Consider the following 19,267-nt stretch of genomic DNA (forward strand, 5'->3'; position numbering starts at 1 on the left):
TGATGAAATTCGGACGCTCTTTTTAAACAAAATCCATTTCTGTAGCGAGTGGAAATAATACAGGTGTTGTTATTTTCTCTGTCTGTCGCGTCGGAATTCGTCCGCTACCTCTGTTTTTCCGGCTTACTTCCGATGAATATTTCCGCCCTTTTCCCGTGTATTTCCGTCTTGGGTGAGTGTTGAATTCATTATTTTTCTCCCCTAATTTATGGTTGTCTGGGTTCTCTTGGGATGCAGTTTACGTGAGCTTTTGTGGGGAAATTGATTTGGGAACTGAATTTCGGGCAAAAAAGTTAGGGTGATTTTTTTGGTTTCACGTCCTCTATAGGTGTCTCATATTTTTTACATGGTGAAAAAAAATTATGCTCTAATAGAAATATCATTAAAAAAGTACTATTTTTACGTTGATTTACTTCAAATGTTTTACACGTGTCATTGATTGTATAGTCTATCCTATGCTGCTATAAAGTTTTAAATACCTTGGATACTTATGTTTTTGTAAAAATTTTCAAATAAATGCATTAGAAACAGCTTGCGTACATGATAAAATACCGTGACATCAGCGTAATTGAACATAAATTGATTCAAAATAAAAAAAAGTGAAAATGAAAGTGAATTATGAAATGAAGATTTAGATTTTATTGTTTATTGTCTCAATCTTATTTAAAATTAAATTTTAAAAACTAAAAAATTCAACATATGTAAAACTTTATAATAACATAGGATAACACCTATGTACAATATATATATATATATACCATCTAACCAGCTCGTCTGTATTGTGATCTTTCACGAACGAATGCGGGGTTATTTCGAGTGCCCCTGTCCCTCCATACCAGAACACTTCGGGTGTCACACTCCAGACTGAATAGGGACTCGTCTGTCAACATCACTTGGCTCCAATCATGTTGCTCCCAATCTCGATGTTCAGCAGCCCATCTTCTTCGGGCCGCACGGTAGCGTGGGGTCAACGGAATGCAGACCATTGGCCTACGTGCATAGAGTCCTCCCTCATGAAGCCGATTACGTACTGTTTGGCTGGACACCCTTCGTCCTGTTGCCAAGAGCAACCGTCTTTGCAGCTGCATAGCATTCTCTGTTCTGTTTCGACGGGCTGTTAACCGTACATACCGGTCATCAATTGCTGTAGTGGCGCGTGGCCGACCTTGCCCTGGTCGACGTCTAACATTTCCTGTTTCTTGGAATCGATTCCACAGCCTTGCAACAACACTTCTGGCGACTCCAACAGCGTCCGCGACACTACGTTGTGTTTGCCCGGATTCCAGTCTGCCTATAACACGCCATGCCATGGATTCCGGTAAATCACGTTGTTGAGACATCCTCAAGTCACCTTGTCTAAAAAAAAAATACTGCACAATCGAATTTCACAGTTACGGCAGTAAAACAGACGTTTCTGCAACATCCCGATTTCTGCCCTTATCTCCTTTTTCTGGTTTCTGACGTCATGAACTTTGATTTGCATATGAAGTTTTCTTCTTCCGTTTCCTGCTAGGCTTTAAATTATGGATGATTCATTTTATGTTACTTATCGGTATACATCTTTGCGTAATTTTATTAAAACCATGTGCTCCCCTAATTGTTTTGAGCAGTGTATATATATATAGAGAGGGAGAGTATTTTTAATGATATTTCTATTAGAGCATAGTTTTTTACCATGTTAAAAGGTCTGAGGTCCCTTGACCCATTTTGAACTGACGTTGCATTTGCAAAAATAAAATTTTTCAATTAGTTTTCATACAAATTTCTGTATGAAATTTACATTTTTGGAAATTAAAAGGTCTAATGAGAGAGTGTGTGTGTGTGCCATGGTATTTTTTTAAAATTTTTCACGAAGGAATTTAATTTTTTATTACTTCAAAAATGAAATGTTTGGAAATTTTATCCTGATTTTCCATCAGGAAACTTTTTTCCCATTATCATGAACAGAAATAAGTTTTTTAAAATAGAAAAAAAATAGTTTTTCCTCTTTTTTTTTTTTTTTTTGTCGCATTGGCATGAGGTTTTTCAAACTCATAATTACTAATTATTTTAATTAAATTAAGTGAATTCATTTATATTAATTAAAAAGTTTGGAAATTAACTACATACTTCACTCGTAGTAGAAGAATCCAAATTTTAAAACTCGAGGAAAGTGAATCCACATTCGGTACAATTTAAATGTTGCGAAGTCTTTTACAAGTTTTTTAATCTGGGACGAGATTTTTTTTCAAGGGAGAGAGAGGGGGACCGGCTCGCATTTGCGCAACAGAACCTTCTGGAGCAGGCTCACTTTTTTTTTCTTTGGGGATAGAATGGATGTTCAAAAACTGTCTCAGCATCAAAATTTAACATAATAATGTGCGTTTAATTTATTCGATATTTGCTGCCATCCATCGTCCATATTGGAAGCAAATTGGTAACGAGTGGCTCGGGTAAATGAATGAATATTTGTGTTTTGGGTGCAAAAGAGAGCTAGACAATGAGTTTCAGAGTGAAGGTAGCCTACTCGTCTTCACGGACGTGCGTGTGCGCAATAGAAAGTAGTCAATTCAATAGTCACCAAAATATATTGTGTGTTATTACTTAATGTTATTGAGCATAATAACAATAACCGTCGATGTGTCTTTTCCAGCTGCATCAGCCATTCTCCTGGTGTTATGTCCAGCCGATGGTATCGTGTATCCTAAGCACAAGACGGAACTATGCAGTACTCCAGAAGGATACCTGGAGTGCGTGGAAGTGACCTCCTGCCAGGAGGGGACCCTTCGAGAGATGGTTGCTGGACGGGCCCCCGTCATTTGTGGGTGGCGTGTCGAGATCCCAATGGTGTGCTGTCCCGGACGGTTCATCGATGATAGGAACGACCGGACTGGACGAGAAGGAGGAGGAAGCCACGATGGCAAGAACTTGGACCAGAGGATCAGCCATTTAAGCGAAGAAGGTATGATGCATAAAGGCCATGAGGGGTTCCCAGACTTTGAATCAAATAGGGTGGTCATTATTTATTTCTAAAAGACGTTTAGGGGGCTCGGGTCCTTGAAAATTCGTCAAGACGCCTTACATAACCTAGAAAACAATCGCGTATTTTCATTGTACACGAAGGTAATGGTTCTCAAAATGCGCGTCGCGGAGTGCTGGCACTACTGATGGTTCCTGTTCTCAATGCTTTGAAGTGGTCCTTTTATGGATGTAGAATATATCTATTGGAATATTTTTGGGACCCATGAATGAACTATGACCAGGGTAAGGGGAGCCGTGGATCATAAAAGTTAGAGCAGCACTATACTGAGGGATTCTTTCATTTGTTGGGGTCCCCCAAACTGTCTATAGAATTCGATTTTATAGAGATAATGGCGTGAAAATTTACATGCAAGGTCAAGCCATGCTCCGGGTGCCATATCCACCGTTTGAACGCTCTTTCAACATAACACGGAAACACCAAAATACGCGATTGATCAAATACTTACAATACATCCATATATTATTAATATGACATCCATATTTATTATGAGCATCTTTTTCTCAACCACCTCGTTGGGCATTTTGCCTGTTGTGGCGTTGTATTTGTATTGTATTGTAAATATTTAATTCCTGCCCTAGACACATCCCGAAGCAGCCCTCCTCTCCCTCTAGGCAAGAGTTTTGGACGGGCTAGCAAACCAAAAATTTGACGGAGAGTAATTAAATTGTTCTTCTAATCAATTTATTGTGAAAAACAAATTGAATAAGGGCTAGAAGCCGTATAAGCCTGTCCTTCACGTCCTTAGGTCAGCGTCGGCACGTGTATCCGCGATAAGCCGTTCAGAGGTCGGTTGCGTTCACGCCGAATCGTTTTTCAGTAGAAATCAGGCAATTGAAAATAAATATACAGCGAACGAAAAATTTATCCCTTTCAGACCCGAGCATTCATTTTTTTTTTGGAATTTGCAAAATCTTTTTGCATTTTTATTGATACTCAAAAAATGAATTAAAATCATAAATGACTACAAATCTTCATTTTTTTTCCTCAAATTTTCAATTTTTGTTATTCATTCATTCAGTGAAAAAATTATTCACTTCATTCAAATTTTCACATAAAATTTTTTTTTAGAATTCTATTGCTAAATTTTATGTAATAAATCGCACTTTTCTCGGAGTCACTTTCTTCTGTAAGCCATCTTGAAAAAAAACCCGAAAGTTCAATTTTAAGTCGGCAATAAATTGTAGGTCCCGGTCGAATTAGCCTTCGTGTTCAGAAAATGATCGTGGTGCGACAAAAAATGATCAAATGATCAATTTTATGTGTTTCCTACTGATGAAAGCTCCTAAAGTTCATATTCACCACGTTTCTAACTCAAAACTCACGCAATCCTGTAAGTCTAGGCTCAAGTCCCTGAAGTCGAAAGAAAAAAATTCGGCAGTGAGAAAAAGCAACCCATGCATTTGTGGTATAAGGGTCTGAAAGGGTTATGTATCGAGTGGGGGGGAGGCAAAGCCTCCTAGATACTACTCCTAGTACTTCTAGGAGGCTTTGGGGGAGGGGAGCGAACGGTATATAAGCATATTAAAAAAATGTATGTCCAATCGAAATTTTTACATTCCCCGTGCATGTCAGGCAATAGATTTATTCAGTCCTGTGTTTCCTTCAGAACGTAATGAATAAGCACTACAAAATGCATTGCATTTCAATGGTCAAAGGCTCATGAAGACAGAAGAAACTTCGTATTAACCGATATTTCACTACATCCGATTCTTTTTATAAATGGGTAAAAATTATGAAAATAACCTTGAATCTTGTGAATTATTGAGTAATCGACTTTTTCGATCAAAAAAAATGATAGAACGCGGGTATAAAGACATCACTATATAAAAAAAATCAAGAAGTATTATCGAAAAGTTAAAGATAGATGGCGCTAAAAAACGAAACTAATTTATCTTTACACGCACGAATACTGAAACTTAAATTATCGCGAAATGGAATAAAATTAAGTGTCCGCAATAAAATGCAACAAAATTATGTTGCCCGATATTATTTGATTGAATCAAATTTATTTGAAATTCAAACCCTTTCATTTTGAGGGCAAACGACCGTTTTAGAGGGTACGCGAAAATTAATCGGTAATGGTGGAAAAACAAGTCCCAAACTTTGAATTTATCAAATTGTGAATTTTAAATTTCATGCAGCAGCCGATCTCCAAGTACTCGGGTGCCACCCCTGAGGCTACTGACTGAGTGTGAGGCACCAGGGTTCTTAAAAAATGAGCAGGGCGTGATTCCAATTCGACACAATGTACTTTACAAGAGAGAGAAGTAGCTGGAAGTCCAATGCCCTAATTAGAGGAGGGCATTTGGGCATGGTGTGCTGGGCTCCTCCTCAAGAATGTGGGGGGGGGGGAGACAATTACCGAATTCCCCTTGTGCAATAAATGCATTGACGTGGTATGTGATTGTACACAGCGAAATTTTTTTTTGAACATAACGACAATGCACACTCATGATCAAAAATGAGGAGCTTATTTTCCATAGGGAACATCTCCACTTCTTCTAAATTTGAAGTAGAAGTAAAAAACGTTTCTTCTCCGGAATGGAGAAGACCATTCTTTACAAGACCCACTGCTTTACAAAAGTAGAAAATAGCCCATCAGGTAGCCAAAAGGGAATGGTGGAAAAATGTTTAATTATTATGTTACTTTTGACCAACTTTCAAGCTAGTTATCTACATTCAATTTTGGAAATGTTTCGTTTTTTAAGAAAATTATAATGGACTTGTTACCTTTTGATCGAAATTGGAGCTGGTTATGTCGGAAAAATTGGGAATTTATACACCACCCGTTGATTCTAGAGAGTTTCACTTAGCCAAGTGAGGTGCCCTTACCTCTCTTCGTGACTATCGTAAAAAAAACGCGATCACTCTACATTGAAACTTCCCATTACGGACACTCCGTTATACAGTTGACAACTCCACCAACGGAAACTTTTTTTTTTAAATTACGTTGACGGGGGAAGCTCAATGTACAGTGAAACCCGCTTATAAAGTTTTTCGAAACACCGTCATGGGAAAACGTTGTAAACGGGAAATCTCGACGAGAATTGCTAAGAGTTGGGACCACGAAAATGAATCGCACTAAGCGGGAAAACGTTTCAAGTGGGAACGTTTTAAGCGGGATCCACTGTATTTTACTATTTATTAACGGACACTCCTCGTTAGCGGACAAAATTTTCGGTCTCATGGGAGTCCGTTATCAATAGGTTCTACTATAGAATGCGTCTTTGAAAGTGCTTCTGAAAAATGTGCCGTTATGAAAAAAAATCCCGCAACTCCAATAGGACAACCACTTTGTTATGTTCCCCTTTGAATGAAAAATACCGAAGTAGAGAGGAGATGAACGAGGTGGATATGTTCCCTTCTGGTAAAAACGGCCAACTTTACATTGTAATTTCTTCCAAAAATACAGTAGAACCTCGTTTATCCGAACATCAGTTTTCCAAACAACTCGGTCAACCGAACACCTTTTCAACCCAACTTCATTTTCAGTTTTCTATAGTCAACGATGCTCAACAATAGGTATTTTACAAGATTTACAGAAGACTGGATGTTGTGAAGATATTTGTTATTTGAGATGTTCATTTTTTAAGGAAGGAAAAAACTCATCTCTGCCTCTACCGGGAGTCGAACCCGGGTCCCTCGATTGCCGGACGAGTGCTCTGACCACTAAGCTACAGAGGAGATAGAGATTTTCCTTCGCTAGAGCGTATATATCTATCTCCTCTGTAGCTTAGTGGGCAGAGCACTCGTCCGGCAATCGAGGGACCCGGGTTCGACTCCCGGTGGAGGCAGAGATGAGTTTTTTCCTTCCTTAAAAAATGAACATCTCAAATAACAAATATCTTCACAACATCCAGTCTTCTGTAAATCTTGTATTAACAAGTGGAGAGCGACATTCATGTCATAAATAGGTATTTTCTTGGAACTTGAATCATCGTATCTCCCAGCTGGATAGCTTCGTTTAATATTGTACAATAATTCACTTCCAAACAATTGTACCATACCGTACCTGGGGGGCTATAGATGTAAGTAGGGGCAGATCAGGATATAGTGTATGCAGTTATAAACGATTGGCAACAAACAAACGCGTGAATAGGAGCAGATTTAGAGCTGTCTTCTTTCTTTCGTCCGACGAATTGATCTTAAATTCAATTCATTCCTTTGCGTTATCGAATTGGTTTCGAAAAATCGATTTTCCGAACTTTTCACTTTTCCGAATCCCCTTCGGTCCCGATGTGTTCGTATAATCGAGGTTCTACTGTATTCCCTTTTGAATAAACCGTGTTGGATAATTTGCCAGAGCTATCCCAAAGATTCAGAAACCGTTGAAAAGGTGTTAATGTCCCCTTTTGAAAATAAGCTCCTCAGAGAGATGATGTCTTCCGTATAATATATAGACCCTTTTTTTCTCGATAGGATGTGGCAGAAGAGACAAGAACATCCACAAGAGAGAAATGCCGGACATTGCATATGCGCCAGATGACCTTTCTGAATCGGACGCCGGTGATGATGCGACTTCCATCGAGCCGAGAGCTTTCCTGTCGTATTTTGAAGAAGATACCTACAAAGAGTCTCCGAATACCCTTCCTCAGATCAACGAATCCCTTCTGTCGTCTTTCGACGATTCTCCGGCAGGTGGCGCCGCTATGTTTGCTGTCGGGGGTGATGACGCGGAACAGGCTTGGCCCTGGATGGTAGGTTACTTTGAGTGACTTGATCAAAATTATTATCTCAATTATTTGTTGGATTCAAACTATAACTTGGATCTCGCCACCTATTTGGAATCTTGTTTATTCTATCATTTTTTTTCTCAAGAACACGAGGCACCCAATACACTTATATACATATTAGTACATATCCATCCGAGGAATATCTAACGAACTGATACGCTCCGGAATGTGCCGTATATGCGTTATTTACTGAACGAGAAGATTCTTTCTGGGCAATGCTTGGTATATCAAATGCTGCCATCTGTCTACCTAATTCCGAAAAGTTGGACGTATTATTGTAATATGAAAGACTTTGATGGACACACCCCGCTATACATGCACCTTGTACACATTTCTCTATGGAATTTCTAATGAATTGGTGCATACCGAAATGTGCGTGCACGTGTTGTGAACTTAACGTGTGAAGTTTGTTACTTGTGTAATGCTTGTCATGTGTAGTGCTGCCATCTGCCATCAATTTTTCTAAATATGGAAGACTGCGGCACCAGTCGAACGCGAAACACACATAATTCCGGCATCGAAAATAAATCAGAGACACGCACGCGGGCGCGAAACTTTCTAGCACCCCCCCCCCACCCCACCTTTCTTGAGTAAATTGTGTATAGCTATTTGAAAGTTTTCGTATGAATCTGTTTCCTCAGGTTGCGATCTTTACGAAGAGGGGTATCAGGCAGCTTTGCGGCGGAGTCCTCATTGATCGGAAGCATGTCCTGACGGCAGCTCACTGCTTCGCCAGTAAGAGGTAAAATAGCGTAATTTATGGCCTGTGGTAACGAAAATAATTGCATCCGATGGAGCTCTTGAAATGAAATACTTATTATTCCATGTTTTTTTTGCATCGTTATTTCGCAGTCACGATCCAAAAAATTACAACGTGCTCATCGGCGAGATAATGCTAAATTCGAATGCGTACAAGTTCGAATTGGAGGACCTGAAAGTACACGAAGGTTATAAGCCGCAGTTTTACTACGATGACATCGCCATCTTGAGACTCGCCTTCGAAGTGGACGTCACGCCGGTTTGTCTGCCTGGTCAGGACTACCTGGAACCTGGAGATAACTGCACGGTTCTCGGATGGGGCGACCTCTCATTTGGTGAGGACTCGTTTTTGGTATTTTTTGTTTTGCATGCTTAGCATCAAGGACTCGCTGGCATATGCAGTCGATCCCGCTTATAACGTTTTTCAAAAATCGCAAATAAAAAACGTTATAAGCGGGAAATGTCTATAAGAATTCTGAGACATATAGTTTTCCACCAATCATAGCTATTTTATACGTAGTGTTTTTAATTTATTAACAAACATTACGGTACATATAGAGATATAATAGGAAGAAATTGTGTATTTGTTTATTCCAATAAGTATTAACGTGCATTATACGGGATGTAGTTTGTAGGGGAAAAACAAGAAATACAGTATACAGTGTATGGCGAGACTATAACTCTATAAATCAGAAGGACAACTCCATGCCAGGTTATTAAATTATTTAATCAAACTTAAATGAACAAAACAACAACTACACTGCTGGCCACCGTAAATGCAACACCCTGAAGGAAGCATGCAAATAATATGAAATTTACAACATGCATTAGCGGAGGTGAGATATGCAAATGATTAGAATTTCAGCGCAGACGCACATCACGCGCGCCTGTGGCGCCACTTCAAAGCGCTATTTAAGGCTTGGAGATTTCGACGATTTGAAGTACGGCAATTGTGTTTTTCTTGTGGTTTTTTCAAAAAAACGATCAATTATGCCTCGTAGAAAACAGCGATCATCTTTTGATCAAGTATCCGAGTTCGACAGAGGAAGGATAGTGGCCTACCGAGATTGTGGATTATCTTTCAGGGAAATCGGTAGTCGTGTTGGACGAAACCAAACAACTGTTATGCGGATATGTAATCGTTGGATGCAGGAGGGTACGACGGACCGACGTGTTCGATCGCATCCACCTCAGTGCACCATTTCACGTGATGACAGGAGTATTGTGCGTATGGCAGTGACGGATCGCTCAGCCACATCACGAACCATAGCACAGCACATTCAGTCTGTACCGCATCATCCAGTGTCTGCGCGTACCATTCGACGCCGTTTACAGCAGAGTGGTCTGTCCGCAAGACGTCCATTGCTTCGTCTACCCTTGACGCAGAACCACAGACGTCTCCGCCGCCAATGGTGCGATGAAAGAAGGATGTGGACGGCACAATGGAATGAAATTGTCTTTACTGACGAGTCACGCTTCTGTCTGCAACACCACGATGGTCGGATTCGAGTCTGGAGACACCGTGGAGAGAGGATGCTGAACAGCTGCGTTATGCACCGCCACACTGGTCCTGCACCGGGTATTATGGTATGGGGCGGTATTGGATATCACTCTCGCACTCCTCTAGTACGCATTGCCGGTACTTTAAAAAGCCAGCGCTACATCTCCGAGGTGTTGGAGCCAGTTGTCCTTTCTTACCTTCAGGGCTTGCCCACAGCCATATTTCAACAGGATAATGCGCGACCACACGTGGCACGCATTGTCCAAAGGTTCTTCGTCAATCGTCAGATTGAATTGCTTCCCTGGCCAGCTCGCTCTCCGGATCTTTCGCCGATAGAAAACATGTGGTCCATGGTTGCTCAACTATTGACCCAGATTACATCCCCAGCTGCCACACCAGATCAACTTTGGCAACGCGTGGAAGCTGCTTGGTCTGCTGTACCCCAAGAACACATCCAAACTCTCTTTGAATCAATGCCGAGGCGTGTGGCAGCGGTGATCTCCAACAATGGCGGCTACTCTGGCTACTGATTTTGGCAGGAACCACACTTCACAGAAGTCTATAAATTTAATCATTTGATGCTTGGTCAACATGTTATCTACAAAATAAATATTGTTACGATATCTCTCGTCTTTCTTGGTGTTGCAATTTGGGTGGCCAGCAGTGTATTTACATCGGACGTTAAGTGAATTGTAATTGATTGGGAGATGCACTTGTAGCGCCATCTAGATGTCATCTCATTAGCATGTGTATACGCCACGAGTGTGCGTATGTGTATGTATAAAGAAAACTTACATTTTGATTGTTTAATGTGTTGGGAGGCAAATTGAATTTTTTGCTGTTGTAACTCTACATAAAAAAAAGCCCCACCTCTGATTTTCACATAACAGTTAATCGCTAGCACACAAATAATCACCATTTTCGTTTCTTTACCTGTGAAAAAGGTGAAAACGCACCGCACGCTGCTTTCAAGGGAGGAAAAAGCCCGATGTGAATTTTTCGAACGTTGTAAACGGGAATAGCAAAAAAAATTCAAGCGTCGTATCCGGGAGAAATCAATATAGGAAAAAAAAATTAAATTCGCAAAAATTAGTCGTACCAAGCTGGAAAACGTTATAAGCGGGATCGACTATATATATTTTTAAAACACGTGCTTAGCTTTAAGAGGACTTCCTAGTCGTTTTTTTTTTCTAACCATGCATAGCCCCAAGGATTATTTAGTGCAGCGGTTCTCAACCGGTGCTCCGCGGAACCCTTGGGGCTCCTCGTGCGCTTGTCAGGGGCTCCGTGGCAGCTCGAGGAAAATAAAATAAAAAAGTCATTTGAAAAAAATAATTATAATTACTTTGGAATAATAAAAATAAATCAGTAATTTTGCCGAATAAGTAAAAAATACGTCTACGGGACTCCGCCATAGAAATTATTTGCCCCAAAGGGCTCCGCGAGTCAAAAAAGGTTAAGAACCGCTGCTCTAGTGCATCTGTTGCGCATACTAAGCTTTAAAGATTCACTGTTATTTTTGTTATGAGCAAAGCTCTTTGTTACGTGCTAAGCTTTAAGGATTCGTTGGTTTCTCGATTACGCATGCTTAGCTTTAAGGACATCACTCTATACCCTGTTCGTTCTAACTTGGGTCCTGATGTAAATAAAAGCACGTGTGCAGTGGCGGATCATGATTTTGGGAGGCCCCAGGCGCAACCTGATCTGGAGGCCCCCCTATCAGGGGCGGATTAAAGGTAGGGGCTGTCACCCCCCCCCCCCCGAGAGCAGAAAAATTAAATGGAAAAAAAATATATTTTCTACGTTTTTGACTGAATAACAAACCAAGAAAATAAATTTGCTTAAAAAAGGGGGAAAATTCAGAATTTTTTCCAAAAAAAATCAGAACCGTCAGAAAAATTGAACACATTGTCACAACCACCGCCCCCACCCACAAATTTGCGTTTATCCACCACTGCACCCTTTTGGCCCTAATAAGAACGAGATGGTTCACTAAAATGAACAATATTATGAAAATCATAACTTTTTTTTTTATTTCTGCATCACCAAAACCATAAACACAAAAATAAGATAAGGAAATATAATGATATTCTCTGGTACTAGATGAAAAATAATCACACTCGCATTAAAAAAAAAAAAAAAAAATCACAGTAAAATTCTGCATCATATTTTTAGTAATCTAAGATGTCCGTCCTGGTGCCTTCAGCCACACGGCAAAAATGGAGATCCGTCATAGTTTTAGTAATTTAATATTACTGATTAATAAAGATTTGATAATATCTCAAATATAATATATTTGATTTGATATAAAGATACTGATAATATTTAATAGAAAAACATTTCTTCAATAGAGGGAAGAAATTATATCAGAGTAAATATAAGAATTATATTTTTAATGAAAGAAGTTATTCCATAATGAATTAAAATTATTTCATAATGAATTAAAATTATTGTCAATGAAAGAAATTATTTAAAAAAAAATTTTTCAGAAATTATTATTTTTTATTTGTTTATTCTATTTTATTTTTACTATTATTATATGAATTATTATTATTTTTTCTTTCAGTCACCTCGTTGGGCACTCTGCCTGTTGTGGCCTTTGCCTTTGTATTATTTGTATTCAGAGTGAATAAAAATCTTCTATATTATGCCCCCCCCCGTTTCGTTTAATAACGAAAAATGCCACAGTATAACATTGTGGCCCACGTACTTTATAAAATGTTTCAATATGGCCTGCTATGCCTCAAAGGTTGAAGACCACTGCAGTAGACTCGCTAATCCGGTACGTATTAGACCACGGTGTGCCAGATTTTACCGAAATTGCTGGATTAACTTTGAAGAAACCCATTGAAATAATATATGAAATTTCGTGCAAAGACATAGTCAGGACTTGATCAGCAATTAAGAAATATTAGAACGTGTTAAGGGGTTAGGGCATCAGGAGAAAAGTGACACCACACCACCTAAATATCCTGGACTACTGGACGTGCTGGATTAGAGCACGACCGAATTCTCGAGAGACTACTGTAGTTGAATTGAAATGCTCAAATAAAAATTTATCAGATAATTTATATATTTTTAGTTTTGCTTACCGTTATTTTTGGAGATTCTGCAATCTAAATCCTAAAGGAAATCTTGAGGATCGGCATGAAAATTTTTTTCATTACAATAACACACATTACAATTACATTAACAATAAACACTTTTCGGTCTGACACAAAGATGTTGTCTACCCAAGCCTCCTTGACCAATCCAAAAATGTAGCTCTTTTTTTTAGAAAGAAGGAAAAGAAACCACCTTGATTTTTTTCAGCCGGGGAGGGAGTGTTAAAAGAGAAACAGAAAAATCACGTGATTCAGAATGCATGTCATTCAGCATTCATTTCAAACCCCACTTTTTTTTTGTCATATGGTCGTATGGTTCCAGTCATAGATTGCAAATGTATATGTTGTTTGAACCAGCTTATAGTATTTCATTCAACAAGTGGGAGACAAAATCACAATAAGAGCTCTACTACATTCATTTTAATTAGTACGAGTGTCTCTTCCTGTCGATGTCATCGCCGCTTGCCGATAGCCATCTTGCCATCCATTATACTGTATACAAAAGCTTACACCAAAGCTGTCGTATTATCGGCGCCCATAAAAGCATTTAATACTGTGGAATGAGACATCTGTTTATGCCTTCACTCCAATTTTCATTTCGGACAGACATTAGGACCTGCTGTTCTCACCCCTCCTCCTGCTTGTGCCCTTAGGGAAATACTGTTTGAAAATGACCCTCCCTGAATGATCGCTTTACAATGTCTCTTCTTTCTTTGTAGGGGAAGAACTGGCCCTTGAGAGCTGCGTCTTGTAAATTGTTCTTTTCTTTCAGTTCCCGTTTTTCTTCCATAACTCTTATACGTACAGTATACATAAAAAAAAAAAATTGCGGTTAAAAAAAAAAGGGAGAGCAGATACTATACTTAGTTCAAGAGATTTGTTGATGCACATGTAAATTCATATGTAGGATGAAGCACACAACTATTTGGAGGCCCCCCGCTCTGCCGAGGCCCCAGGCGCGCGCCTCATGCGCCTGTGCGGTAATCCGCCACTGCACGTGTGCGATGCCCAAAATGATTGGTTGAAGAACATTTCACCTTTTCTTACTGTGCAACACCGCCAAAAATATAGTCCTTTGCCCCTCATACCATAAAAGTTATCTGGAAGACGGGAAAAAATATTTTTTAAAGATCGGTCAAAGCGTTTTTGCCATCGAGGTTTTTGCTGCTATGTCTTCAGGGTGGGTGTTGACAGGATACGCCTTTCTCACTCAAACATTACCGTCCCCTTTTTAAACGGAAGTTTCATTTTATTATTATTATTCCTATTCGCAAACAGATTTGATATACAATTGTATACGCTTCTTCAAGAGGTCTTGCAAGAAAAAGAGTTTTCTTCTTTATCGTTTGATGACATAAATGAAATATGCGTGTCTATCTTGTTTGGCAGAGCCATTTGAAAATGCATTTCTTAGCAGCTGCTCTGGACTCCTATAAACAAAGTTTCTGTCAACAAGATTTTTTTTCTCACCCACGCGCTTTGACGTACACTGAACGGGGGGGGGGGGGGGTCACTTATCGTTCGTGGTGAATATGCGCATAATCGTTCGTGGTGAATTTCAAAAGAATTCTCACTTCTGCTTGAGCAGCTTTTTGGCAGGAAGTGATATTGGTTTCGTCGAAGGCGGCGAGCCGAAGTCAGGATTATCACGTAGACGTGAAGGTAACGTTTTGAAACTCTGGTTCGAAAGTGTAATGCTCATTTTTGGTTCAGTTAGCCTCATTATGACAGACACTATAGATCCGGTGAGAAAGCCTGGCCTGGGGGACCCATTAAAGATTCCAGTCCAGGGGCTCCTGCTGCTGGATGTTGGGGTCATGGCTCGCAACCTGCGCACGGATAAAAAACCGAAATTGTCGACAAAAAACAGGATATCAACAACAGGTTGAAGTAAATGTGGATGACTCTCTCATCAAATTGGAACTTCTACAGCCCGTGCATTATTATGAAATATTTAATTATACAGACTCGCAAGAAAAATAAAAAGCGGCAACACAACAGTAAGTTGCTCATAATTTGTTTCACGTTATAATTGGTAGCATATAGTAAATTAACTCAGAAATAAAATTGTAAAATTCTGAAGAAAAAAAAGTAACAAGAAAAATTGAGGATTTTTTTTCTCACTATCTGCCGTAAAATAATAAACAACTCGCACAAACTTTTGTAACGACCATGGCCCCACATCCTGCCGCAAGACCCCCCCCCTCTCCCAGGCTGTGTCCGGGCTGGAGCCCTGTCATCCCAACTCTTGAGGAGTGTGTCATGATAATGACAGAATACGTTATCGAATTTTTTTTTTGGGAGATATATACCTCTTTCTATTATAATTAGTGTCTTCAACAGTTTTTATTTCAAAAAAATTTAGAGAACAGTGAAAAAAAATTTCCAGGAAAATTCTTCATAAATTAGAATCATGATTTACAATCTCGCGTTTGAGGAAAAAACGCACGTGTTCGGAACACGTAATGAAGGGGCGGGTAAAATTACAACCAATAGAGATAAAGGATGCGGAGTGATATCAAAAATTGGTACAGTGGTTTATTTACATCAGGACCCAAGTTAGAGCGAACAGAGTATAGTAATTTTGTTACACGTGCTTAGCTTTAAAGACTAGCTGGTATTTTGTTACAAACACTCAGCATCAAAGACTCGCTGATTTTTTGAACCGGTTTTGCACGTGCTTAGCTTTGAGAACTCGAGGGCATTTTGTTGCGAATTCTTGGCACCAACACCTCACTAGTGTTTCTGTTACTCATGCTCTTGGCTTTAAGAACTCGCTGCTATTTGTAAAACACACGCTTAGCTTCCAAGATTCGCTGATATTTTTGTTACTTAGCTTGAAGAAGTTGCTGGTATTTTTGTTACGATAAATGATTTTCTAAACCATTTGTTCCCCCTTCCCCGACTAAAACGCGTCAACACTCGTCGAAAACATACAAAGCATCTACGCAAGCCCGATCATAATTCCGAGTTATCTGTTGTTCTGATTTAGGTGGACCAAGCACAAAGACGCTTCAAGAAGTCGAAGGCTTGCCAGTCATAGCAACCAGCGAATGCAACTCCCAGTATAGGAGGGTAGCAGCACGAAGGTTCCCTAGGGGCATAACTTCACAAAATTTCTTATGCGCTGGACTCGAAAAAGGTGGTAAAGATGCGTGCCAGGTATAATTTCTGTTTTTTCTTCTTCTTTTTTAGCCGTATGGACTCTACCGAAATCAGCTTTATTCGTGTGAGAATGGTTTGATTTGGGGGTTTTGGTCAAAACCTTGCGAGCACAAAATCACGCACAGGCATGGAAAAGTCGTGGTTTCAATGTCACCACTTTGCTGACTGAAATACTAAGGATGCTTGATGTGTACGCTCAATTATGATTTAGTTAGATTTTTGGGTGCAACCCTCATTCACAGTGTGCTTGTCTGAATTTGAGCATATAACCAGGGCCGTCTTAAGACCATCTTAGTTCTTCCCAGGGAAGATTGATTTTTCTGAGGGCCCCTAACTGCCTAGAAATACCTGCTAACCAATTTGCATGCTTAATATCGAAAATCTTAACCAGATCTCACTATCACGAGAGCCCCCCCCCCCCCACCTGCAACTGAAGTCCCTGGCTGTGCCGCGGGTAGGCCCATGCGTTAAGACGGCACGTCATATGGCAGAGTTGCCGTGGTGATAGTCACGAATATGTACACAAAAAAGAAAGTGGGTCGAAAATCATTGATTCTACATAGAAGATAAGACAGTTTTGATATGGTTGGTGGTTATCGAATTCAATTTGTTATCCTTTGCAGGGAGACTCCGGAGGACCGCTGCTGAATCAGGACAAAGAAACAGGATCGTGGATACTCGTAGGGATCGTCTCTTTCGGATACGGATGCGCGGAGGCCGGTTTTCCCGGAGTCTACACGAGAGTGAGCTCGTACATCGATTGGGTCGAAGACTACATAGAATCGAAAAATGCCCCAGATAAGGCTGCTATCATTGAAAAACAGATTGACAGACCCTCGTGGAAGCCCATCTATAAAGAATTCGAGAGAATAATTTTTCCAAGTTAGTGAAATTTGAGAATTGGTCATCAAACACTATTGTTGGACATCTATAGACATCAAACTGCATGGGTGTCAGTGGGCACAGGTGGCAGCAGAAACACAGAAACGGTTATATTGTGAAAGAAAAAAAAACTTTTTTTTCCGTCAATTTAATCTTGTGAATTTCTTTGTGCTTAGAGAGTGAAGCAATAGTTGAACACTTAGAAGAAAATTTGTGATCCAGGGCATCGTGGTGCCATCTTCCTTTCAAAACACAGGGTGTCTCATAAATTCTCAAAAATTCATAAAAAATTGAAGGAATTTGTATACTTGAATGCGGTTTGCGAAAAAAGTTATTCTCACGATTCATTCACATTTAATAATAATAATATACATAATTCACATTTTTTGTCGATAGACGGTGCTGCATGAAAGTACATCACTGGAAATACCCGTAGATGGCACTCTCCGCTGTTAATACGGAGGTTTCAACAGCTGGCTGATGCGAAGATAAATTCAGGAAAAGAACTTTATGAATTCTTCAATCCTTCTTCCGATAAGTCGCCATCTGGTGGCAGTATCACCAATTGCCACACACACAGCTTTGGTCTGACTTTTTTTTTCTTTCTTTCAAACCGAGAACAACTCCGGTCTGTCGCATGAGTGATTTACTACCGGGTTAGTTGGGTTGTGTCGTACCTGACAGTGTGAGTGCGTACATAGTGTTATGTCTGATTTTGTTAGTACTGCCATCTATATTTCAGAAGCGAAATGAGTGAAGTGTAATGATTGCATATTTGTACCGTTGTAGGAATGTTGGGGGCCATTCAAGTATTACGTAAGCAGATTTTTAGCCATTTTTGACCCTCCCCCTTGTCAGCAAAATTTCGTCAGCAGCTTAGAATATTTCATATCTTCAAAAAGGGTGGTTGATGACGTAAGCAACCTTCAACCCCCCCCCCCATCACAAATCAGCAAATCCGAAACACCCCCCCCCCCCCGATGCTGACGTAATACTTGAATGATCCCTTGATCTCTGTGTGGCGAGAGTTCTTAACAGGGAGATCGGCTCTCATTAGCCTATGAGTTGGGAATCAAAAGAAACCAACTTAAGTCAACCACCACTGTGGCGACGTTGGAGGTTCGTAATCACGATGGTAGTCCGAGCTTTGGGCTGACTGTCTGTGTACAGTCTCGTTCGGGGCACGTGAGCTCCAACGAAAGAAACTCCGTTGCCTTTGTAGCATAGCGCGCTCACCCGGCAAGTGAGAGGACGTGGGTTTGATTTACCGCAGAGGCAGGAATTTCTTTCCATGGATTTATTTTCGTATCCGCCAGCTGTTGAAACCTTTACAGAAAATATGCAAATCATAGTCCTATAAAATGCAGGGTGTTACGATTCCCACCGCCGCCACAGTGTTGGTCGGCTGAAGTTGGTTTCCCGTGATTCCCAATTTCGTGGCACGAAATGCGGGCTGATCTCCCAGTTAAAAAGTCTCGCCACAGAGAGCATCAGGCCCACAACAATATAGTTATTCAATCGTTACACTTTACTCATAGTTGGAAAAACTGATAGCAGATGGTGGCACCACACAGAACAAAACTTCACGTCAGGTTCATAACACGTACACGTACATTCCAGCATGTACCAATTCGTTAGAGGTTCCGTAGAGTAATATGGACGAGATGCATTTGTGGTTTAGTAGTAGGGTGTACAATTTACAGCTCATTTCTGAATTCTCCTGTTACTGGTGGTTTACATTTTGGTGGATAATGCACTATTGGTGAAGAAGTTTTACTTCAGTCACTACTTGCCGGCTGAAGCTTCACGAACGTTTCAGATGCAGAAGAAATTAAAGAGATAGGTTTACACGGAATTCTGCGTTTTGCTTTCTATAAAACACCCCCTATCGGAAAAAATTTGAACAATTTTTTTCCATAACAAAAAAAAAAAATCATTTGGGAGAATAACTTTTTCGCAAATCACATTCCAAGGCATACCAATTCCTTCAATTTCTTGTGAATTCTTAAACTATTTGCGGATTTATTGGGACATCCTGTACATTATCATTATGTGTCTTATTTTGTGTCATGTTTGTCCGGAAATTTCACAGCCGGAAAGT

The 19,267-nt window shown here is 40.0% G+C and overlaps 1 protein-coding gene across 1 annotated transcript; it reads left to right on the forward strand.

Annotated features, from left to right (window-relative positions):
* Nucleotides 1–17,311, forward strand: LOC149083530 (tryptase-2-like). The gene is made up of 7 exons (XM_089234044.1): nucleotides 1–172; nucleotides 2,633–2,941; nucleotides 7,442–7,719; nucleotides 8,397–8,497; nucleotides 8,608–8,849; nucleotides 16,112–16,281; nucleotides 16,908–17,311. The coding sequence occupies exons 1-7, from the start codon at nucleotides 133–135 to the stop codon at nucleotides 17,169–17,171; spliced, it is 1,404 nt and encodes a 467-aa protein (XP_089090170.1). The 5' UTR covers nucleotides 1–132; the 3' UTR covers nucleotides 17,172–17,311.
* The last annotated feature ends 1,956 nt before the right edge of the window (nucleotides 17,312–19,267 follow it).

This window comes from Pholcus phalangioides, unplaced genomic scaffold, assembly GCF_987345545.1.
Source record: "Pholcus phalangioides strain wild (caught in Gottingen) unplaced genomic scaffold, Ppha-v1.0 ptg000008l_1, whole genome shotgun sequence".
NCBI lineage: Eukaryota > Metazoa > Arthropoda > Arachnida > Araneae > Pholcidae > Pholcus > Pholcus phalangioides.

Excerpts from the sequence above, each read along its gene's own strand:
- LOC149083530 (XM_089234044.1), top strand. The coding sequence starts at position 133 with ATGAATATTTCCGCCCTTTTCCCGTGTATTTCCGTCTTGG. Across the intron at positions 173-2,632 it reads CCCGTGTATTTCCGTCTTGG|CTGCATCAGCCATTCTCCTG; the intron begins GTGAGTGTTGAA and ends TGTCTTTTCCAG. Across the intron at positions 7,720-8,396 it reads AACAGGCTTGGCCCTGGATG|GTTGCGATCTTTACGAAGAG; the intron begins GTAGGTTACTTT and ends CTGTTTCCTCAG.